General features: G+C 55.8%; 1 protein-coding gene across 1 annotated transcript; it reads left to right on the plus strand.

Moving 5' to 3' along the window:
- The first annotated feature begins 472 nt into the window (after nucleotides 1-472).
- ITIH5 (inter-alpha-trypsin inhibitor heavy chain 5) lies at nucleotides 473-24079 on the plus strand. Its single transcript, XM_078612857.1, has 16 exons — nucleotides 473-760; nucleotides 3080-3130; nucleotides 4083-4252; nucleotides 9052-9141; nucleotides 9673-9921; nucleotides 11203-11449; nucleotides 13547-13663; nucleotides 14765-14936; nucleotides 15754-16068; nucleotides 17896-18149; nucleotides 18959-19397; nucleotides 19926-20006; nucleotides 20197-20313; nucleotides 20684-20938; nucleotides 22206-22328; nucleotides 22927-24079. The coding sequence occupies exons 1-16, from the start codon at nucleotides 653-655 to the stop codon at nucleotides 23430-23432; spliced, it is 3294 nt and encodes a 1097-aa protein (XP_078468983.1). The 5' UTR covers nucleotides 473-652; the 3' UTR covers nucleotides 23433-24079.
- Nucleotides 24080-24387: the final 308 nt, after the last annotated feature.

The raw sequence follows: 24387 nt of genomic DNA on the forward strand, positions 1-24387 counted from the left end.
ACTCACACCCTGACCCACCCACAGACACACACACTCTGATCCACCCACAGACACACACACTCACACCCTGACCCACCCACAGACACACACACTCTGATCCACCCACAGACACACACACTCACACCCTGACCCACCCACAGACACACACACTCTGATCCACCCACAGACACACACACTCACACCCTGACCCACCCACAGACACACACACTCACACCCTGACCCACCCACAGACACACACACTCACACCCTGACCCACCCACAGACACACACACTCTGATCCACCCACAGACACACACACTCACACCCTGACCCACCCACAGACACACACACTCTGATCCACCCACAGACACACACACTCACACCCTGACCCACCCACAGACACACACACTGATCCACCCACAGACACACACACTCACACCCTGACCCACCCACAGACACACACACTCACACCCTGACCCACCCACAGACACACACACTCTGATCCACCCACAGACACACACACTCACACCCTGACCCACCCACAGACACACACACTCTGATCCACCCACAGACACACACACTCACTCACACACGCTGACACACAGAGACATTCAAAAAGTCCTGCCCTACCTCTGTCTTTGCGCACACGGACCCCCACCTGGGCTGCAGAGCCATGTGTACGAGTTTGATTCCCACCGCTGGACTTCTCGTCTTCGTCACCGCCATCGCCTCCGTCCTGCTGCCCATCTCCTCCGATGCCACCCAAGTGCGCGTCAGCTTCGTGAGTTCATTCTGGCCAAGTTCGCGGGCCCATTCATTGCCGGAGACATTCATTCTCGAGATTCATTCACAGAGTCCAGCTCGTGTAGAGAACGGTGTGAGGTGAATCGGTTCCTAGTTAATAAATAACACAACGATTGTTTTATTAATCTGTCTGTGGAGGGGGAGGAGGATTTTTGATCGTTCACAATGGCCAGCTCTTCCGGAGGAATGTTCTGGGATCAATTTAATTCGCGAGGAATTCGTCCGTAAGATAATTCGTTCATGTATTTACAATGGCCAGCCCGTGTGGAAGGGAAAACGAACCGCGGCTCATTAACGCCTACAGTTAATTGGTTAATGAGTCACACTTGTTGACAGATCGTTTCGTGTGCGTGGGCTTTGCGGGTTCGCAAAGGTTAGCTCCGAACAGAGGAATGATTTCGGGCTGATTGATACATTAATTACTAGGTTCACAATGACCACCTCGTTGAACCGAGAACGCGGGGCAATTATAGCGCTGCGTCGTGGCAATCGTCCAGGTGTCTGAGGCTCAAACATCCGTGAGCAATTAATCAAAGAAACCATTCATGAATTAATCGCTTTGTTGTTGTTTGCATTGTGAGTTGCTTTGTATCGGGTGCTGCAAGCGCTTGCGTAGGAAATGTAAAAGGAGTTTGAAAATAGCGTGAAAATGTAATGCAGTAATAATAATCATACTATGTAACGCAATTTTTGTTTCTGGGTACTAAGCGTTATTTCGTAATTGCTTATGCCAAAAACGTATAGAAAATGGCTGTTATTCCCCTGAAACTTAGCTTTTTGTGACCTGGACAGTGATATTTTGAAATGTACCTATTTTCAATGAGAAAACGGGATAATTTGTGTCTTTTCGTTCACATAAAGGCAGAAAAACAACATATGAATCAAAATTAACATGTATTTATACTAAAGTAATACAAAAATTACTACAAAAGATGTATAAGTGAGTAGTTTTTCTAGATTTACGATTATACTGTAAATCACTTTCACGAATCAGCCCCCAAATATAGTCTCCCATCATGTTCTCGTTATATTGTCCTTGGTAGCAGCGTTCAAAGTCCAGTATATCCTGGTAGAAGCACTCGCCTTGCTCCTCCGAGTACGCTCCCATGTTCTCCTTGAATTTATCAAGATGAGCATCAAGGATATGGACTTTGAGGGACATCCTATAACCCATTGTGCCGAAGTTTTTCACCAGAGTCTCAACCAGCTCCACATAGTTTTCGACCTTGTGATTGCCCAGGAAGCCACGAACCACTGCGACAAAGCTGTCCCAAGCCGCTTTCTCCTTACTAGTGAGCTTCTTGGGGAATTCATTGCACTCCAGGATCTTCTTTAGCTGTGGTCCGATGAAGACACCGGCTTTGACCTTTGCCTCAGACAGCTTAGGGAAGAAGTCTTGAAGGTACTTGAAGGCTGCCGACTCCTTATCTACAGCTCTGACAAATTGTTTCACAAGGCCCAATTTGATGTGCTGTGGTGGCATCAGCACCTTCCGGGGATCCACCAGTGGCTCCCACTTGACGTTGTTCCTCCCCACAGAGAACTCGGTCCGCTGTGGCCAGTCCCGCCTGTGGTAGTGCGCCTTGGTGTCCCTGCTGTCCTGAAGGCAAAGATAGCAGGGAAATTTGCTAAAACCGCCTTGGAGATCCATCAGGAATGCCACCATTTTGAAGTCTCCGATGACCTCTCAGCCGTACTCATCATACTTCAAGGCGTCCAGCAAGGTCTTGATGCTGTTGTAATCCTCTTTGAGGTACACCGAGTGAGCCAGGGGAAGAGACCGGAACTTGTTACCATTATGGAGCAGCACGGCTTTGAGGCTCCTGGATGAGCTGTCAATGAAGAGGCGCCACTCATTCTGGTTACAGGCGATTCCGATTGCCTCGAACAGACTGGTCACATTGTGGCAGAAACAGAGCCCATCTTGATAGGTGAAGAAGCTGCAAAAAGGTTGGTGACGCTTCTTCCGATCTGTGACTTGCACACTTTCATCCAACAAGTTCCACTGCTTGAGCCTAGACGTCAAAAGCTCGGCATTGGACTTGGTGAGACCAAGATCTCTGATCAAGTCGTGGAGATCTTTTTGTTTGGGGTAGTATAGGTTTCTCTCCTCATCCTTTGTAATCAATACTTTTGGGCTACCTTGTATAATAACGCTATGTGTTCTGACTTTTGGACCACCCTTTATAATGATAACCCTGTGTGTCCTGACTTTTGGGTCTGTTTTGTTGTTAGCAGTGCTTGTGGGCCACTGCCAAGTAACTTGGATTTAATTCTCTTAATTCGTCTGTGACAGAGAGAAAAGCGGGGAACTCGACGGCCAGACGCTTCGCCACCAGACGCACATGTAAGTAAGCATCTTCTATTAAATTCGATTCTTAAATTCACATACCTGGCAACCCCTTATCAATGCCTACCTTATTACAGATCAATTCAGACCTTATTGGTCACCCCGTGCCCTTATAAATCTCAAAATTCATCCAACAAAGTGCCATCACAAGGGAGAAACACAAACAAATAGACACAGACACTTTATTTGCCCGTATGGAAACGGCTGTACGCTGTATGGACCTGAAAACTCAATTTCACTGTACAAGAATACGGGGTAGACCGTACGGGTTGACAGCTATGAATTCATTTGAATGCCGCCATTGTCGATGTCTGCTAGCCACGAGAGAGCTTCAGGAGAGAGTTGGTTCGTGTCGTTTTGCTGTTCCTCCTCCGTCGAAGGGGCGCAGAATACAGCGGTTTACGGTTTGGGTTGCACGGCCACGGTAGCACAAATGTGGCTCGTGTCTTTAATGTGTCTTTACGTATCGCGATGAGCCTCGATGTAACTCCACGTGTCTCCTCCGTGCGTTGACTGCATGGTCCATGGTTTGGGTTGCACGGCCACGAACGCGCCGCTGTGGCTCGTGTCTTTAGTTTTCCATTCACGAACGAGATGTTGCGCATCGTCCTGTTGATGATGTTCCGATGCGGTTGATGGTAGCACCGGTGTCTGCGATGAGGAGGTGCGATGATGTTTGGTTTCTCGAGCGAGGTGTTTAGTCCGGACGTCCGCGTCATTCCACTCTGTTCGGCAGCGTTCTTCCCAGTGACGATTATCAGAACCGTTCCTGGGCCTACCCAATTTGCCTCATCCATACCCGGTGCAATGTCTAAACGTTGCCACTTGGGGTGACAAAGGCGGCCGGGTGGGATGCTGGCCATGGCGGCCGTTCTAGGTGCTCGCTGACGGCACTTAATGCCACACGGTGGGGGGGAGGGGGGTCTGTTGCCCTTGGTCTCTTTTGCAGGCTGGTGAGGATGGCGTCGAGGTGAGCGAGTACTCGGTCAGGTGCCTGGTGGAGTCTCGCTACGCGCGCACCTGGGCCCGACTCGAGGTGGTCAACGCGGGTCCGGCCCGCCGCCTCGTGCCGCTGCAGCTGCCCGTGCCGGCGTCGGCCTTCGTCTCCAACTTCAGCGTGTGAGTGGCACGCTCGCGGGGGCCGCCGGCATCCCATCTCGTTCACAGCTCATCTCATCTCATCCATCGATCGATCTTATTAAATCCTTTATATTAAGTTCGCTTGCTTGCGCACTTACGACCGTGCAAATCTTTCGGTCGTTTTTTTACCCACTTCCCGTGATCCAATCGAGCTGACATTTTGCACACAGACTCGTTGTGCGTGACAATGAATTTTCGTGGAAAAAAAAAATTCCTAAATTTTACACTGTTTAGGGGAAATAAATAAATATTTATTTACCAATTGCTTAATGCTGGCACACAATCATCTGACCCATAGGTGGCAGCCATCTCAAGCCAGAGGACAAGAGGACTCTAGCCGCCACGCATATAAAGGATTTAGAGTGAAAAACTTTGTTTTTACGGGTTAATTTTTTTTATATTTGTAGAGCGTCTTAGCTCAAGGCGCTCGATAAAGATGTTTAAAAGCGGTTAACAAAAAACTAGAGTGATTTCGATGGCAAGGGGCGTGGCAAGGACCGAGGAACGAATGACCGTAACAGAGGACACGTGGGGGTCACAGAAGGGCTATAGGTGAGGGACGTGACAGAGTGGAGGGGCGAGGAGATGGAAGAGGAAGGGAATGGGCCAGGGAGAAGAGGTGAGGCTTTAAGAGAGGAACGAAAGGACGCTAAGGAGGGGGACTGCTTCATGTACATGGGAAGTTGTATTTGTTAAGCGGAGAGTCCCGTGTAGCCAGTCACCCAGCTATCTTGCTAAGGGGGGATCCCTGCTGCCATCAGCACAGGACAACAACACTAACTATTCTGAAGTTGCTCTTTCAAGAGACAGCCGTGTGTCGCGACGTGGGAGGCGAAACCCAGCGAGGAAAGAAACGACGCAGGAGCTCGTTCGTACGTTCGCGTTTTCAGCACCTGGCTGTCGTCAATTTCTGCTTTGGCCCAAGGACCGCGAGAGATTTAACGAGGGCGAGAGAGTGAGTGTGAGAGGGAGTGAGAGAGTGTGAGAGAGAGTGAGAGAGTGTGAGAGGGAGTGAGAGAGTGTGAGAGAGAGTGAGAGAGTGTGAGAGAGAGAGACGGTTGAGAGAGTGAGTGTGAGAGGGAGTGAGAGAGTGTGAGAGAGAAAGTGTGAGAGAGAGAGACGGTTGAGAGAGTGAGTGTGAGAGTGAGTGTGAGTGAGAGAGAGTGAGAAAGTGTGAGAGAGAGTGAGAGAGTGTGAGAGAGAGACGGTTGAGAGAGTGAGTGTGAGAGAGTGAGAGAGTGTGAGAGAGAGTGAGAGAGTGTGAGAGAGAGAGAGTGAGAGAGAGTGAGAGAGTGTGAGAGAGAGACGGTTGAGAGAGTGAGAGTGTGAGAGAGAGAGAGAGTGAGAGAGTGTGAGAGACTTTTGACTTTTAAACAACTTTTATTGCCGCCAGCAGCAAAAGCACCGGAGGTGATTCCAATATGAAAAACAGTCACCAGCAAACGAAAGAAAACAAACGTTACATATCGTTACAAATCTACGTGCTGTGGTGCTGAAAGCACCGCACAGTGTGATAGAGAGCGTGAGAGAGAGAGAGAGAGTGTGAGAGAGAGAGTGAGAGAGAGAGTGAGAGAGTGTGAGTAAGAGAGTGTGAGAGAGACGGTTGAGAGATTAACTGCGGCGTGGAAAGCTTCTGGTGGTGGCCAAATGGATGGATGGATGGTGTTGGTGTTGTTGGTGTTGTTGGTAGTGGTGGTGTTGTTGGTGGTGTTGGTAGTGGTGGTGTTGTTGGTGGTGCTGGTGGTGTTGTTGGAGTCGTGGTGAACCCCTGTGTTGGGGTCACGCCTCCCCGCAGGTGCGCTGTGGTTGCCCTGGCAACCGCGCCACAAGAGGGCCCACGACTGGCACGCGGAATGTCAAAACAGCGCGCACGGGGACGGGCTCGCATCTCAATCTTCCTCCTCTCTCTCGTCTATCCGTTATTTATTTATTACTTCCACCATGCCCCCCCCTCACCCCATTATTTTGGAAAGCCCAAGACAGACGGGTTTTTAAAAGCGACACGATTTATCGTTTCAAATTCTGTTGGGGGCCAATTTTGCTTTCAGAGAGGGGAAAAAAATGGTAAAAAAATTCTTAAACGCTATTCGCCGTTCAGAGAGCCCTTCTCCCCACGTGATGGGCATTTTGAAGCAAAGCATCTCAAAACAAGGAGTGCTAAAAGCCGTGTAACGAGCAGTTTGGCCCGGATGCGTTACGTGGATGGATGGCGCTGTCGAAAATACAGAAGAAGAAAAACAACCCCAGAGACTTTCCTTTCTTGTTCAGGAGGATTGTTATTTTATTCTTAAATCAATCTTTTTCTTTTTGCCGTGGGAAACAGAAAAAATGTCAGGGAGATGGTCCTCGGATTAAGGAATCCAAGTAAAGGGCACATGGCTCCCAGGTAGCTCAAGCAGCCCCGCATTCATTTAGAACAACGAATTAGTGTCTTGAATGTAGATCCTAATGCACATAACAGGTTGAATAACGTGAAAAATACAATCCCCATCTGATCTGCATCCTGTTCTCTCACCGACCCCATACCTCCGTCTCTTGTCTGCACCTCATCTCACCGTTCTGTCGCGTGCGTGGATCTCTCCTCTTGTCACACGACTGCGTCACCTTCGTGCAGATGTCTCTCTCCTCTCACGACTGGGCTCTTAAATTTCGATTTAAAGCTTTCGTGACTGCAGGGATTCATCTTCTTGGTTCTTTCGGTAAAGTCACGTAGAAGGGAAGTAATAAAATAATAAAAATAAAACATAATAAAATAATTCAGACGCTGTCGCCTCGACAGACCTGGTTTCACCTGAGGACGGCTGCTTGCGTTGTGGCCGAAACGTCGTGAGAATTATTTTTTTATGTTTTATTTTTATTATTTTATTACTTCCCTTCTACGTGACTTTACCGAAAGAACCAAGAAGATGACTGGGCTCTTGTCTCAACGTCGATATCTCTTCTGCCATCGCACTCGGCATTGTGGGGGGGGGGGGGGGGCAATGAGTTAGGCGCCACCGCAGCTCGTAAAACAATTTGTCCAAAAGAATGATTGTGGCTCTGCGTCGCTGTGAGGGTAGAAGCACTGACCTCCCCGTGCGTTGGGTTAAGAGTCAGGGCCAGATTTGGGATTCTTGGGGGGCGGTGGGTTCGCGTGGGCGGGGGGGGAGTTAGGGCGGTGGGGGAGGTCGGTGGAGGAGGCAGAGGTCTATTCTGCCTGGTGGCCCGCGGGGTAAGTCTACCTTCATGCGCCTCTCTTGAGGCTTCCCAGGACATCGCGCAGCTTCCTCGTGACCCCCCTCGTGGCTGATTGAGCTCGTGCCGAGTGCTGCTTGACCTTTGACCCGTCGTGACGTCACAACGACCCCCACGACGGCTCTCCTTGGCTGGGAATGTCGCCGAATCTTACCGCGTGCCAAAACCGTCATCTTAAATCGCGGGCGTCGAGCTCATTTGCGATTCGCAATAGATTGTTGTGGTCCGACCGTCGCGTAAGTAAAATTGTTGTGTCGTTAAACCCTCCTCCACCCGACACGGCCAATCTATAAAGTTGCCACTGTGGTGACCAAACGTGGCCAAATCCTTACCGCTGCGGCAGCACTGCCGGTGTTGCTGGAGAACGATCCACACGCGCACAGCGTGACTCTATTGGGTACGGACGCTTCACTGGTCGTTACAGGCAGCAGCATCATACAGGCGGCGTCAGAGGCAGGTTCCAGAAATCTGGAGCAGATACATGCAGTGGTCTTCAGTTTCAAGTCGATTATGTTTAACCAGCTGAGAACTCAGTGGGCCAGGATGAGGTCCCGTTTGCAAGAGCAAGCGGCCTGACACACGTGCACAGAGGGGCACAGTCGGGCAGGTGAACATTCGCGGCCGAGGGTTGGGTGTCTGTCAGCCATCACTCGTCACGGGGATCGAGAGAGATTTGGTGGGAGGAGGAGGTGGTTACTGTCGCCGTTCCACCTGAGACCTGGAGACGGCGAAACAAACACGGGCAGCGCGCGGCGGATCAAGCGGCGGCGGCAAGAAAGGAGACGGAGGGGAGAGGAGAGAATTTGACGCCCGACAATTCCTCGACTCGGGCTGCCGGACGCGTTGATCTTGCGCGCGTTTGTCATCGTCTCGCGTCTGCGTTTGTCATCGGTCTCTTTGTTTCTGTCTCTCCCTCGCACCTGTGGACAAAATCCTCCACGGTGCAGCCGTGTGACGTAAGTCTCTCTCTCTCCGTCGTCTTCCCACGCGGCCTTCTGCTGCTCCTGCTGCCCGCCAGCGAAGTCGACACGTGGAGAGATGAGCCGTCAGAGCTGCTGTCGTCACGCACAACGAGGCTTTGTAATCGTGGTGTAGCTGCGACTGCCGGTGTGTGTGTCTGTGTGTCTGTTTGCGTGTCCTTGCGAGTGTGTGGGCAGCAGTAGTGTCGTGGTTAGTGCGCCGCGCTACGAACCTGGCCACCCAAGTTCGATTCCAGCCCATGGCCACCAACACTGGACATTTGTGAAAAAGAGCTTCATAGCTCATCGGATTTCTCCAGACTAAATAAAGATTCTGATCTTCTGATCTGACCTGAACACTAGTGACGATTATCCAAGCCGGACCTGGGCCTCCCCTGGGTTGACTCAGCCTTTAAAGAATGAGTACCTGGTGCGGGATGTAAACATCAGCACTGGGGAGACAAAGGCAGCTGGTCGTGGTGCTGGCCACACTGCTCCCTCGTCTGCCTTGTGAGCAGCTTCAACACTAACAAGACTTGTCCCAACAGTCTAATTCTTAATGGGCATCTGTGTGTGCGTGTGCAGGGTTGTAGGTAACAAGACCTATGTCAGCAGGGTACGGGAGAGGGCACAGCAGAAGGCCGCTGTACACAAACACAGCTACAATGATACCGGGTGAGCACAGATTCCAGCTATAGCAGTCCACACACACACACGACAAAGATCCCCCGTATAGCCTTAACATACTTTTGGGGCAAGTGCTGTTTGCGAGCAGCTATAAAGGCACGGCACACGAGGTTCCTAATTTGAGGCTGAGTTGACCTAGGGGAGGCCCAGGACTGGTTCACGACCACAACCTTAACTACAGCCCAACCCCTAATCCCAGCCATAACACTAAATGAAACCCCAATTCCAAACCCTAGCCAACTCCAACCCGAGTCTTGCACATTAACCCTATACTCGCAATCAAAATCCAAACCACAACCCCAACCAACCTCTAACCCCAGCCATCGCCGACGCCAATCCGAACTCTACAAATAACTAATCCCAAGCTGAACCCAACCCGAGCCTTAATCCCAACCCTAACAGTAATACCAACCGTGACCCGACCATAACCCCAATGTTAACCAACCATAACCCCTCTGCCCCCCTCCGCCGTGCCCACTCTCCGGCGCGACCCCTCCACCCGCGCGTGACCCCCGCAAGTCCGCGTGGCTGGCACGTGCTGCGCGCCTCGGTGCCCGTGCCGGCCGGGGCCCGTGCCGTGCTGGCAATCGCCCACGAGGCGCTGCTGCAGCGGCGGCTGGGCCGCTACGAGGTGGCGCTGAGCATGAGGCCGGGCATCGCAGCGCGCTCCCTGCGCCTCCACGTGGAGCTGGCGGAGAGCGCCGGGATCTCGGAGCTCACGGTGCTGCCGCTGAGGCCGGCCGCGGGGCAGACAACGGCGGCGCGTCGGCACGGCGAGTGTCACAGCCGGGCATCCGTTTTTGTTACGCGCTTTTGTTTAACTCACTTTGTCTGTTGTTGTTGTATTCTCAAAACTTGTAACTCAATCTTCTTGGTTCTTTCGGTAAAGTCACGTAGAAGGGAAATAATAAAATGATAAAAATAAAACATAATAATTCTCCCGACGTTTCGGCCACAACGCAAGCAGCCGTCCTCAGGTGAAGAACAGGTCTGTCGGAAAGACAGCGTCTGAATGAATTATTATTTTATTATTTCCCATCTACGTGACTTTACCGAAATAACCAAGAAGATGAATCCCTGCAGTCACGAAAGCTTTAAATCGAAATTTGTAACTTAATTTTAACCCACTTCCCAATGTGGTATCGACTGCAAACTTGGTATACTTATGTCATACTTCTAGATTTGAAGCTTTCGTGACTGCAAGGATTCATACTCTTAGGTTTTTCGGTAAAGTCACGCAGGTAAAAATAAATAATAAAAATAATAGAAATAATAAAAGAAATAAAATTGCCTTATAAAAATGTTCTTTCTATTATTATAAATATTATTTCATTATTTATTTTTACCTACGTGACTTTACCGAAAAAAACCTTAGAGTATTTATGTCATACTGATGACAATACTATATTTTATCATAAATTAAACGTTATTTTTTATATGTTATGTTTCAGCTTGGGTCTAATTGTCCACGCTCAACTGACGTTGGCTGTAATTGCCCACGGTCCCCTTACGTTATGACAAGCTTCGGGGCCATTACTAGTACATTTCATAAAAGCGTGTTTTAAAAAAAGTGTTTTTAAATACAGTATTACTTATTTGTGTTTGTATTACGATGCCCACCTTCGTGACTTTGCATGCGACGTTTAAAGCTAGTAAATGCGTGTTTTGTTTGTTTGAAGAAAGGAGTGATTTATGGTTGACGGATTTGCCTTGATGACTACGTAACAAAAAATGCAACATGTATCCAAAATCTGAATATGTTGTGGATGTATCCAAAGAGCTATGAAGCTCTTTTTCACAACAGATGTCCAGTAGTCCATACCATTCGCCTTAGGCCCCTCATCACCTGGCTGCCCAGGCTCACCCCTGCTTGGCTTCTGCCATCTGTCTTGAGTGTGCCCAGTCCGGGGGGATTCGGTCACAGGCCCTGGACAAATGCAGAGACCCCCCCAAACGAATGACACTGAAACGGCACCGTCGATGTTGACATTCACCGAGTGACGGCTCTCGCCTCAGCGAACGTCGCCGTTTGTAATCGCGGCGCCACATTTGTGACGACGGCTCTGACCTCGACCTCATCGACCTCATCGACCTCCTCGACCTCCTCGACCTGTGTGACGCGGCAGAGACGAGGCAGGCCCCCGAGGGCACGGCGGTGGAGCGCTCCGCGACCCGGGCGCGCGTCCGCTACGAGCCCACGGTCCAGCAGCGGAGCGGCCTCTCGGCAGCCGAGCGGCTGGGCGAGTTCGTCGTGTGGTACGACGTCTCGCGACACCTCGGCGTGGGGGACATACAGGTGACGGCGCTCGCTCACTCGCTCGCTCGCTGGCTCGCACGCACAGCGATTTACAACGGAGGTTGAGAAAAGTTCATCCGTTAGCGACGTCCCATCCGTCCGTCCGGTAACGGGGACCAGGGCACGTTGACTTCCCCCGTCAAGATGATGCGATATGAACCAAAACTCCCCTGTGAAGTTGCGTTGCCATTGGGGACTCGCTCTTAGGAAAACCGGACTCATCGATCAAAGCATTGCCTACATGCTTTCTTTTAGAGATTCCGTGCTGCTAATTCGCTATTCCGTGCTGCTAATAAGTTATTACGTGCTGCTGATTGAATACTTCCGAAGAATTTGTTTTGTTTGTAAACTGTGGCTGAGAATCCAAACTCAGGTCGTAGAATAATAATGCTAAAGGTCCCCCGTATAGCCTGACAAGACTGTCGGGGCAAGTGCTGTTAGCGAGCACCTACGAAGGCCGGCACGGCACACGAGGGGGTGGGTGGCCAGCACCACGCTCAACTACCTTTGTCTCCCCAGTGGCAACGTTCACACATCGCACCCTGTACTCGTTTGAGGCTGAGTCTACCTATGGGAGGCCCAGGACCGGTGCAGATAATCGTCACCGGTGTTGGCCGCGAGCGGCCGTTCGTAGCGCAGCGCAGTGCTAACCGCTGCGCCACCGCTCCCCACGCACGCACGCGCGCGCGCTCTCGGTGTGTATACGCTACACGCGCGCGTGACCGCCTCTACCCTGGGCGAGTAATTTACTCGCAATTTTCCTCGCAGGTTAAAATTCCTCGTGAAGAGCACGGCTCAGAGTCCCGAGCGGGTTGCGCGCAGCACGCACGGTGACTTGGGCCTACAGCTCCCCCTCCCCCCACCGCCAAGTCTACGTTTCTTTTTGTCCTGTCAAACATTTAGGGTTTTTTTTCCCAACCTCCTCCTTCAGCCCGGCAGCCGTAATCCGCGCCCGGGGCGAGGACCGCCCCCTGCCTCCGTCTCGCTCGCTCGGAGCGCTGCAGAGACGCGGGCTCGGCCGAGTGACGGACAGAGAAGCGCGTCTCGGCGCTTTATTGAAACTGCTGCTTCAGCGACTGCTGCTGTCTTGAGGATTACTTTTTTTTTTGCCGAGGAGCGAATTTTCTGGATTATGTCTGTTTCAACAACAAAAATATAAATGTATGTGTGTGTGTGTATATAATCATGTTGGGAGCGGTGGCACAGTGGTTAGCGCGCTGCGCCATGAAGCCAACAGCGACCCGAGGTCGATTCCCGGTCAAGGCCACCACCACCAACTCCAGTGACGATCATCTCAACCGGTCATGGGCCTTCCCTAGGTCGACTCAGCCTCAAATGCGTACCCGGTGCGATGTGGAAACGTCGCCACTGGGGAGACAAAGGCGGCCGGGTGAGCGTAGTGCTGGCCACCCACCCCCTCGTGTGCCGTGGCGGTACCAGCACTTGCCCCGAGAGTCTGTTCAGGCTATACGGGGGATCTTTGTTTATATATATTTTAGGGGTGGCCAACTTGTGAAAGACGAAGAGCCAAAAAGTGCCGTACCCATGAGTTCTGCACAGAGCCACGTGTGCGAATATAGACAAGTATATATTGACAGTTTTCGGCACAGTACGGAATACATTCATTATTCTCTGCTACTGTGATAGCGCGTCCTGCGCTCTGCTCCTTCGATACAGCCACACGTGGTGGTGGATTAAAGAGCCAGTTGGCCACCGATGATATGTACAGCAATCACAGTGTCCGTGAGCCCGCGGGGAAGTGCTGGAGGTGGGGGATGGAGTTGAGCGTCTGATGGAGTTGCTCTCTGCGAGTCCGTGCGGTAGCGCAGCGTTCCAAGTCGATATTTTATTTTAACAATTTATTCGCGTGGGAGTATTGCGCGATATTGTTGCCATCTTTGGTCCTTGACGCTTGTTTACTCATCCACAATATGGGCCACGGCCTTTGGTTGATCCTTGGCCATCATGGCTGTGGCAGAGATATACACAGGTGATCATTAAAACAGGCATTAGGGCTAACGCATTGCTACACGTGTGCCATAGATGTGCGCGACTGTGAGAGCACGTGTCTCCTTTCTCCCCCACCCCCTCTCACAGGTGCGTGACGGTTACTTTGTGCACTACTTTGCGCCCACGGACCTGCCGGCCGTGCCCAAGGACGTGGTGTTTGTCATCGACACCAGCGGCTCCATGATCGGCACCAAGATCGGGCAGGTAGCGTGGCGGGGGTGGGGGTGGAGGGGGAATGGCACGGGAGGGGACGCGAAGGGTGGGGGTCGGTGTGTACTTGTGTGTTTGTGTCAACCCATGGTCGAATCAGCCTCAGAGTACCTGGTGTCAGAGCCGCCCAGGGCCCCGCGCTTTGGGGGGCGCGTCCACGTCACGGTGTCAGATGTAATACGTCCGGTTTAGTTTGAAGGCATGGGGGGGGGGGGGGCGCACACAGTGGGGTTTTCCCCGGGCCTCCGCACACCCCCCTATGGATGGCCCTGCCAGGTGCGGTGTGTAAACATCGCCACTGGGGAGACAAAGGCGGCCGGGACGTGGTGCTGGCCACCCTCGTGTGCCGCGCTACGAACCCGGCAGAGACCCGAGTTCGATTCCCGCTCACGGCCACCACCACCAGCGATGACGAGATTCTCAACCAGTCCTGGGCCTCTCCTAGGTCGACTCGGCGGAGAGGTTTGCATCATCAGGCATGGGTGGTGGAAGCACCACTCATGTTATAGTATTGGGGGGGGGGAGCACCCCAATACTATACCAACCACGAGCCTTCCCCTCCCCATTCAACTTTATTTTATCACTACGTTAGTTTACCCCGGCAAGCCTCACCGATGTGAGTAATCACAATTGAGCAATTTGCGAGTAAATGTTCCAGCATTGGTTTAATCCGGTTCTAACGTCATGATGATATAATTATTCATTTATTCATCCAGGACACCCACACCGAGTCGTGGGACTCTAGATGAGGTTTTTATTTTAAGACGTTTCCACCAACAAACGATGAGTGTGCACACGAGTCGGGAGAAACCCGGAGCACCCGAAGACAACCCGCGCGTTGAGCGAGGGGGCAACGCTCTATCCCCCGCACAGACGGAAACAGATGGCGATGAATCCACTCGTTGTACAGCCTTCTCCTGGCACCTCCTCGGCTCCCACCCACGAGACGGGAGTTTCACAACATCTGTGCGTGATCCACCAACCCTTGCTGCTGCCTCCACAGCGCAGGATTACTACAAGCACCACGTGGTGCAGCGTAGCGACCACCACCGCACTGACGGTGACCGCACCGATCCATTCCGTCCGCCCCCTTAGACCAAGGACGCCATGCAGACGATCCTGAAGGAGCTGCGCACGGGCGATCGTTTTAACGTGGTCACCTTCTCGGAGAGAGTGCGGGTGTGGAGGCCGGGCCGCATGGTGGAAGTGACGCGCGACGCCGTACGCGACGCTCGCAAGTACATCTACCTCGCCTCGCCCGCGGGAGGTACGTCCCACCCGCCACCGCTCCGCTGCTGCATGGAGCGCGCCACGGTGCCTAGGAGATGTTGACTACCTCGCCTGGTATGCAGGAGGTCGTGGGTTCGATACCGACCCTGATGCCTGCTGTATGTATATCTGGAATTTGCAAGTTCTGCCAGTGTTTGTGTTGATTTTTCTCCGGGTCCTTCCGTTTTGTTCCCTCCACATTTAGAATCAACGTGCGCTTCGAGTGTTTGGTTTACTGCTATAAATGTCCACGTGATGACGAGCCACTTCGTTGAGGTATCATTTGTGGCCAGGTCACTTCTGAAAAAGAGCTACATAGCTCAGTGGACCTTTCCTGGTAAAATAAAAACATTTGTTTCATATTGTTCTAGTTTAGGTGCCTCCTCTAAGCCATCGCCACAGATTAGAGGAGAGCGCCACGGTACGCATGAGCGTACTGAGGACAAATCTGCGTCCGACGGGTGACCGAGCATTCAGTCGTCAGGCGCCTCGCTTGTGGAACGCCGTGCCCCGGTCCATTAGGGACGCATTTATTTCCCCTTGCATATCCGTCTGTGTTAAGGGTGGTTTTCCTTAAAATGTTCATGTTAAGGGTTTTTACTGGGATTGTGTGGTAAAGCGCTGTGAGGCCTCGTGTGAATGGCGCTACCCTAAACTGAGTTCTACTTTCTGTCCGCTTGCTGTCCGCCGCCGTCACCACGGTCACCATCGCCGTCGGCCAGGACCTATCCACTGCTGCCGAGCACCGCCGCTCATGGCGACCTCTCCGCGTGTCTCTCTCCCCTCTCTCTCTCTCTCTCCGTCGTCCCTCACAGGCACGAACATCAACGCCGCGCTGCTGACCGGCGCCAGGCTCCTGGCACGCCCTGCGGCGCCGCCGCCGCCGGCGGGGGACGACCGCGTGTCGCTGCTGGTGTTCCTGACGGACGGGCAGCCGACGGCCGGCGACACGGACCGCGTGGCCATCGTGACGCAGGCGCGCGCCGCCGCCGCCCAGGGACGCTTCTGCATCTTCAGCCTGGGCTTCGGCGCCGACGCCGACTTCGCGCTGCTCCACGCGCTGGCGGCCGGCAGCTGCGGGGTGGCGCGGCGCGTCTACGACGGCGCCGACGCCAGCGCGCAGCTCAAGGGTGAGCGTCGCGGGGTTTGGTGGGGGGTCAAGGGGCGCGTGGGTGAGCGGGGGGTCAAGGAGCGCGTGGGTGAGCGGGGGGTCAAGGAGCGCGTGGGTGAGTGGGGGGTCAAGGAGCGCGTGGGTGAGTGGGGGGTCAAGGAGTGCTTGGGTGAGTGGGGGGTCAAGGAGCGCGTGGGTGAGCGGGGGGGTCAAGGAGCGCGTGGGTGAGTGGGGGGTCAAGGAGCGCTTGGGTGAGTGGGGGGTCAAGGAGCGCGTGGGTGAGTGGGGGGTCAAGGAGCGCTTGGGTGAGTGGGGGGTCAAGGAGCGCGTGGGTGAGTGGGGGGTCAAGGAGCGCTTGGGTGAGTGGGGGGTCAAGGAGCGCGTGGGTGAGTGGGGGGTCAAGGAGCGCTTGGGTGAGTGGGGGGTCAAGGAGCGCGTGGGTGAGCGGGGGGTCAAGGAGCGCGTGGGTGAGTGGGGGGTCAAGGAGCGCGTGGGTGAGCGGGGGGTCAAGGAGCGCGTGGGTGAGTGGGGGGTCAAGGAGCGCGTGGGTGAGTGGGGGGTCAAGGAGCGCTTGGGTGAGTGGGGGGTCAAGGAGCGCGTGGGTGAGCGGGGGGTCAAGGAGCGCGTGGGTGAGTGGGGGGTCAAGGAGCGCGTGGGTGAGCGGGGGGTCAAGGAGCGCGTGGGTGAGTGGGGGGTCAAGGAGCGCGTGGGTGAGCGGGGGGTCAAGGAGCGCGTGGGTGAGCGGGGGGTCAAGGAGCGCGTGGGTGAGCGGGGGGTCAAGGAGCGCGTGGGTGAGTGGGGGGTCAAGGAGCGCGTGGGTGAGCGGGGGGTCAAGGAGCGCGTGGGTGAGTGGGGGGTCAAGGAGCGCGTGGGTGAGTGGGGGGTCAAGGAGCGCTTGGGTGAGTGGGGGGTCAAGGAGCGCGTGGGTGAGTGGGGGGTCAAGGAGCGCGTGGGTGAGTGGGGGGTCAAGGAGCGCTTGGGTGAGTGGGGGGTCAAGGAGCGCGTGGGTGAGTGGGGGGTCAAGGAGCGCTTGGGTGAGTGGGGGGTCAAGGAGCGCTTGGGTGAGTGGGGGGTCAAGGAGCGCTTGGGTGAGTGGGGGGTCAAGGAGCGCGTGGGTGAGTGGGGGGTCAAGGAGCGCTTGGGTGAGTGGGGGGTCAAGGAGCGCGTGGGTGAGTGGGGGGTCAAGGAGCGCGTGGGTGAGTGGCACCTGGGTCTGTCCCGTGACCTCCTGCCAGCAGAGAGCCTTTGACACTTCACGTGTGAGTCGGTGTGAGTACGGGAGCGAGCGGGAGTGGATTCGTACTTGCGGACACGACGGCCTCAGATCAGGGTCTGTTCAGGTCGACCACCCAGTAGTGGCATATGTTATGAAGGGGGCCTAAATAAAAAAAACACATAAATATTAAAACATAACTTTTTTACTTGCAAAGTAAAGTAATTGTATTTTTTCATTTACTATACAGCCAGATAATACGGAAAATCGCTAATCTTTAACACCCAGTCGTTCATAAAATTGAAGGCAGTATAGTACTATAGTAATAGAGCAAGTGCAGAATCACTGCACCGGAATTGATAGCTTGAAAGCATTTAGCGCGGGACCCTTGAAAGTGCGGGGCCCGTAGCATGTGCAGCTACTTGTGCTACTACGATAATCCGGCACTGTCACCCAGAAAACATCTCTGCGCCCGGCACACCACATCCATGAACGCCTCTCCCTACGGCTGCGGCGACTGCTACTCCAGCCTAGCAGCAGCCTGCAACGCACTCGGCGAGGAGATGCGGCGCGGAGCTTAGACGTATCACCGAACGCGACTCCCCTCACCGCCACCTCCGCCGCCTGCGCCAGGCTTCTACGACGAGATCGGCACGCCGGTGCTGACGGACGTGCGGGTGGCGTACCCCGACGGCGGCGTGCGGGACCTCACCCAGAGCGTCTTCGCCAACTACTTCAATGGCTCCGAGCTGGTGGTGGCCGGCCGGCTGGCGGGGAACGGGAGCGGCGGCGGCGCCGCGCCGTTCTCCGGCGACGCGCTCAGGGTGCAGGTGTCGGCGCGGGCCGCGGGGAACCGGCTCCGCGTGGAGGGCGACGTCGCGCTGCAGGTGCTCGGGGTGGTGCGGGGTGGAGAGCGGCGAGCGGCGGTCTCGGTGGGGCGGGCGTGACGAGCCGGGAGCGCGCGGGCGGCCGGTCCCCTCTCCGATTTGTCCTTTGGCGGAGCCGTGCGGTACAACCGCAGACAACTTACCGTGGCCGGGCCGATGCCACGGGTTCGTTGAGCCAAAACGGCTCCGTTGGATGGACAGCCACAGGCCTGAGACCATCGGCAGCTGCAGCAGTTGCAGGACATGGGAGTTACGTAGAGTGACTGTAGGGATACACAGAGTTCCATAGAGATCCACAGCGGTACATAGAGCTTCACAGAATCAGGCTTCATTATCTCAGCTGGCAAGGCCCGTTGAGGCAAGCGGCTCTGTTACCACGGCGACCACAGCCCAGGACCTTCGTCGGCAGTGGCGGCAGTCACAGGACGTCGCAGCGTGGGAGTGTGCACACTAACGATGCGCACGCCGCATATTCATTCGTGGAATAACATTTTGAAAAGAGGCCAAAGAGTAAGAATAACTCGATTGTTTTTCTTTCTCCCAATCGGATCCCGATTGTCGTCGGATTAATTCGGGGCACTCAAGGAACAGTCGTGTTAGAGAGCGGCCCACGGGAGGGGGTGTCACGGAACCACTTCTGAAACCCCTTAAATGAGCTCTGTTTCCCCGCAGTAGTGGGCAACACTTTCCTACTCTCTGTGCCACCCGGCCACCCACCACAAAATAAATATCTCTCGCCTACTCCGAGAGGCCACAGTCCGTCGGGCGAACCTCGCCCAATTCCCATCGCCGTATCTGCCTTGCCGCAGAGACCTTCAGCGCCGGGCGGCTCCGGCACCGGCCACAGCAACGGGACGGAGGAGGAGGCGCGCGAGCCTCTGACTCCTCGCCTGTGGGCCTTCCTCACCATCAAGGAGCTGCTGAAGACGCGGCTGAGGGACCCGCTGCGTGGCGGCGGCGGCGGCCGTGGCAACAGCTCCACGACGGGCACAGGGGGGGCGGCCGCGCTGCCACGGTCGTCGCTGGACGCTACCCAGCGAGCGATCGACCTCTCGCTCCGGCACCACTTCCTCACGCCCGTCACCTCGCTCGTGATGGAGGAGGACGAGGAGCAGGAGGAGGCTGACGAGGCAGGTGCTGGGGAGGAGAGGACCCGGGATGGCGACGGGCAGGATAAAGATGAGGTGGAAGATGAGGAGGAGGCGGAGGGACCGGAGGATGTTGGAGGGCTGGACGGGACGCAGTTCGGTAGGCGGGTGGAGAGGGACGCATCGCACGACTTGGTGTGGCTCAGTGTGGGGCGTTTGGCTGCTTCATTGGGCTATCGTCTGTGGCCAGGGTGTGTCTCTGAAAGAGTTTCATAGCTCAGTGGGCCTTACCTAGTTTACGGCAGATGTTTGCGGTTTGAGCACAGAAACCTCTCTAGTTAATACCACGGGTGTGTTAACCATAATTGCTGCGTACCGTCTGCTGCGCAGGGGGCGTTCAAAATGCCGCGACATCAAAGAGTAAGTCGGCCAGCGTGTGCCGGCGTCACTGCCCAACTTCTTGCAAAGTACTTAGTCGGGAAGCCACACGGCAACATCGCCCCGCCCCCCACCCTACGGCAGACTAACGCCCGCTTGGGAGGCGGCTGCTGCCTTCACCGTGTGCCGCACAGAGACCGCTGCCACGGGGGGGTCCCCTGCTTTGAGGTGGGACCGCGCGGACGGCTCAATGATGAATGAGCGTGGTGGTGATGGTGGTGGCGGACTGTTTGACCTGTGTCGTTGGCAGCGCTGCCGGCGGCGTACCTCGCCACCGAGGAGGAGGAGGAGAGCGGTGCGCGAGCGGGCGCCACGCCGGCTAAGTTGTCGGGTACGCGACGACGCGGCGACCGCAACCACCAGTGGGGGGCTGGCTGGGATTGGGTGCGGGCGGAGGGATGGGAGAAGTTTGGCTGTCGCGTGCGTGTGCGTATCTTTGTGCGTGTGCGTGCGCGCGCGTGCTTGTGTCTGTGCTTGTGTGCGCACGTACTTGTGTGTGTGCTTGTGCGCGTGCGGTGCAGCTGATGGGGACCCGCACTTCGTGGTGGAGCTGCCACGCAGCGCCCTCACCGTGTGCTTCAACATCGACGGAGAGCCGGGCCACGTGCTGCGTCTGGTGGATGATCACGGCCACTCTGGTATCCACTCCATGCACGCCCCTCCTCTCTGTCGCTCTGCCTGTCATTCAGGTCGTCTGTCTGCCACTCTGTCTTGTCTTTTGGACTGTCGACTGGTCGGTCAGGCTGTGTGCCTTTCAATTCGTCTTTTGGTCAGTCATTGTGTCTGTCTGCCGAATGGTATGTTTGTCTCTCTACTCGTGCGATTGTATTCAGTGCACTTTCTGGGGAACATCAATCCATTTCCATCAGCCACCTTCCGTTTGAGAAAAAAGGTCAAATGTCAACTAATCTTTTGCTAAATTGTGACCGAATTTTGACCGTAGCTCCCCGCACGCGACGCGCATCTCTCCACCCGATCCACCCACCCCTCCCTTCCCCACCGGCGCAGGCGTGACGGTGAACGGGCAGCTCGTGGGCTCCCCGGCTCCGCCGGGCTCCCGCAAGCGGCGCCGCACGTACTTCGGCACCGTGGCGCTGGTGTCGGAGCGCCCGCGCCGGGCCTACGTGCTGGTGACGCCGACGCGCGTCGTGCTGGACGGCGCCGAGCGGCTGGTGCTGCCGTGCGACCGCAGCGCCAGCGCGCGGCGGGACGGGCTCGCGGTCGCCGTGGCGGCCGGCACCAGCGTGACGGTGACGCTCCTCGGTGAGGACGGCGTCGTTCTCGATGCTGCTGCCAGTGCTGCTACAGGTGCTGCTGCTGCTGGTGGTGCTGCTGCTTGTGGTGCTGCTGCTTGTGGTGCTGCTGGTGGTGCTGCTACAGGTGCTGCTGCTGCTGGTGGTGCTTCTGCTTGTGGTGCTGCTGCTTGTGGTGCTGCTGCTTGTGGTGCTGCTGCTGATGGTGGTGCTGCTAGTGGTGCTGCTGCTGGTGGTGGTGCTAGTGGTGCTGCTGCTGCTGGTGGTGGTGCTAGTGGTGCTGCTGCTGGTGGTGCTGCTGCTAGTGGTGCTGCTGCTGATGGTGGTGCTGCTAGTGGTGCTGCTGCTGGTGGTGCTGCTGCTGGTGGTGGTGCTGCTAGTGGTGCTGCTGCTGGTGGTGGTGCTAGTGGTGCTGCTGCTGGTGGTGCTGCTGCTGGTGGTGGTGCTGCTAGTGGTGCTGCTGCTGGTGGTGCTGCTGCTGGTGGTGGTGCTGCTGGTAGTGGTGCTGCTGCTGGTAGTGGTGCTGCTGGTGGTGCTGCTGGTGGTGGTGCTAGTGGTGCTGCTGCTGGTGGTGGTGGTGCTGGTGGTGGTGCTGGTGGTGGTGGTGGTGCTGGTGGTGGTGCTGCTGCTGGTGGTGGTGCTGCTGGTGGTGGTGCTGGTGGTGGTGGTGGTGCTGGTGGTGGTGGTGCTGGTGGTGGTGCTGCTGGTGGTGGTGGTGCTGGTGGTGGTGGTGCTGGTGGTGGTGCTGGTGGTGGTGGTGGTGCTGCTGGTGGTGGTGCTGGTGGTGGTGGTGGTGCTGGTGGTGGTGGTGCTGGTGGTGGTGCTGCTGGTGGTGGTGGTGGTGCTGGTGGTGGTGCTGGTGGTGGTGGTGGTGCTGCTGGTGGTGGTGCTGGTGGTGGTGCTGGTGGTGGTGGTGCTGGTGGTGGTGCTGCTGCTGGTGGTGGTGCTGCTGGTGGTGGTGGTGCTGATGGTGGTGGTGGTGGTGCTGGTGGTGGTGGTGCTGGTGGTGGTGCTGCTGCTGGTGGTGGTGCTGCTGCTGGTGGTGGTGCTGGTGGTGGTGCTGCTAGTGGTGCTGCTGATGATGCTAATGGTGGTGCTGCAGGTGCTGCTGCTGCTGCTGATGCTAATGGTGGTGCTGCTGTTACTTCCGGGCATTACGAAGCAGACGGTTCCAGCTACACACCCTGCTTGTCCCCGACTAATCTTGGCATCAAGCTGCTGCCACTCCTCGCGGGCAGGGGGGGGTTCCGTGCGTGACTTTTCCAAATGTGCCGCAGGTAACATCACGTTCGTCATTCAGCTGCACCTCTACAAGCGTCCGGCGTCCTTCCAGAGGGACCACCTGGGTGTCTACATCCTCTCTGGGGGGTCGCTGTCGCCCCACACGCACGGCCTGCTGGGTAGGTCACCTCGGGGTCACGGAGTTGCCAGGGGTCAGCCGCTCTCCGTGTCTCGGAGCGAGGAACGAAACGTCGTTACCGCACGCCGCTCGCTTCTTCTTGCGCGTGATTGGACGGTGAAAAAGGGGGGCAAAGGTGCAGCCCTGAAATGTCTAGCTCATGCCACTGCCGGCAGAAGGGCCCTGCACTCGAGGCAGCGCGAGAGAGCGCTCTCTCAGACGGCGTCTGGCCCACTCTCGCCGGAGGTCTTGGAAGAGCTGGAGGTACCCACACTTTACCCCGCCGCATGGCGGTCTGCCGATCGCCCAACTGTGGTGGTGGATCGGTTTACACTGCTGGGGGGACCGAGGTGGTGGGAGGGCGGTGGGTGGGGTGGGGATTTGAGAAACTTGCCACCGCTCTTTTAACTGCCATGCCGGGAGATCTAGCTTCTTGCCTTGAGACAAAACTCAACTGAAAATCGTTGTTTGTGCACTACACTGCACAAATCCGACCTGTTCACTCATCCGTCCGTACCTCTGTCCCCAGCGGGTCTGTTATGGGATGTCACGCTGTCGATTTGACCTTTTTTTTATGTCTGCGTTGGGTGTCTGGGCAGGACAATTCCTCCACGCTCACGCCACGGTGGTGGTGGCGGAGACCCCGGCACCGGCTGCAGCGACGGTGGCGGCGGGGGCCACCACAACAGCGGCCGGCACCGGCAATCGGGATGAAACAGAAGAGGAGGGAGAGATGGAAGAGGAGGACCGGGAAGAACGCGCGGGAGCCACGGCGACGGCGCCGGGACTCTCGGCGAACGCCACGCCGGCGGTCCCGGCCGACGGCGCGGCGTCGCCGGCGACGCTTAACATCGGCGGCCGGCGCCTGCCGGTGACAGCGAGGGTCCGCCGGACGCACGGCAGCGGCGGGCCGCGCGACGTGGCCTGCTGGTTCGCGCGCAGCAACGCGCGCGGCCTCGTGCAGGGCTGCTACGCCGACTACGTGGCCCGTGACCTCTACGACTTCCGCGGCGGCGGCGGAGGCGGCGGCGGCGATTGCGGTGAAGGTTACGGCGAAGATTACGGCGAAGACGACGGGAATTTTGCCGGATGTAGGTTCTTTTAAATCTAGATTGAAAACTCATTTCTTGAGAACTGCCTTTTGTGTTTAGTTTTGTTATCCATCCACTTAGTATCGGTTTTATGTACGTATGTTGAACTGCTTTCCCACCATATGTAGCCAACTGTGCTAATCGGAGGTTGGCTAATGTCCAGGGTTTGGGTGTGTTTCTTCAGATGAGCTCATGACGGCCATGTTAAAGCACCGAGCCAGCATTGCTGAAGTCCTGGGTTCAAGCCCAGGGCCTGGATTTCCAATACCAAGCAGGTGTATATTCTTATTGTTTGTCAAATGGCTATATGAATGAACATTGGTTAAATAAGGTAAAGGTTCAGCCCTGCAATCGGTCGCTCGTGGCACTGCTGGTGGAAGGGTCCTCTCCACTAGAGGGCGCCGCACACAGCCCCACGAGAGGGCATTTTTCACCGCTTATTCCACGTAGGCCAGTACATCTCGGAGAGGGGTGGGAGTTACCCACACTTTGCCCCACCACGACGCGACCCTGCCGATCGACCCGTGCGAAAACAGTGGGGGTGGAATGTGTTTTTGTTTGGAGATGAATGTAGATTTGGGTGCTCGTGTGAGATTTCAATTTTATATTTGTAATTTGTGGGTTGTTTTGTATTCTGTGCAAGGGACTATAAATGAATGGTACAAATACTCCGTGTTTACGTCTCTTTCTCACGCGCGCGCGCTCCTCCGTGGTCAATGTGTCGTTCGACACCAGCGCAGGCTCCTAGCAGCTCGCTCAGCAAACGTCACTTCGCCAACCGGAGCTGAACTCCACGAGCCGCCCCCGGGGCTCCTTGGAGCTGCCCCCGGGGCTCCTGGGAGCTGCCCTGGGGGGTTGGGGTTTTGTGAACGGACCCTTGGTAACTCTAAAAAAAAGCCTTTGAAAATACTCTCGGGATGATGTCAGATTTTCCACCTTCTTAGCCAAATGAAAGCCAGGCCGCTCTGT

This window comes from Lampetra planeri, chromosome 40 (genome assembly GCF_965212315.1).
Source record: "Lampetra planeri chromosome 40, kcLamPlan1.2.h2, whole genome shotgun sequence".
Taxonomy (NCBI): Eukaryota; Metazoa; Chordata; class Hyperoartia; order Petromyzontiformes; family Petromyzontidae; genus Lampetra; species Lampetra planeri.

What these genes read in the sequence shown, in the direction of transcription:
- ITIH5 (XM_078612857.1), top strand. Translation starts at nt 653, where the DNA reads ATGTGTACGAGTTTGATTCCCACCGCTGGACTTCTCGTCTTCGTCACC. An exon ending in CCCAAGTGCGCGTCAGCTTC is followed by an intron (nt 761 to 3,079) that starts GTGAGTTCATTC and finishes CGTCTGTGACAG; the next exon opens with AGAGAAAAGCGGGGAACTCG. An exon ending in TCGGCGTGGGGGACATACAG is followed by an intron (nt 11,450 to 13,546) that starts GTGACGGCGCTC and finishes CCCCTCTCACAG; the next exon opens with GTGCGTGACGGTTACTTTGT.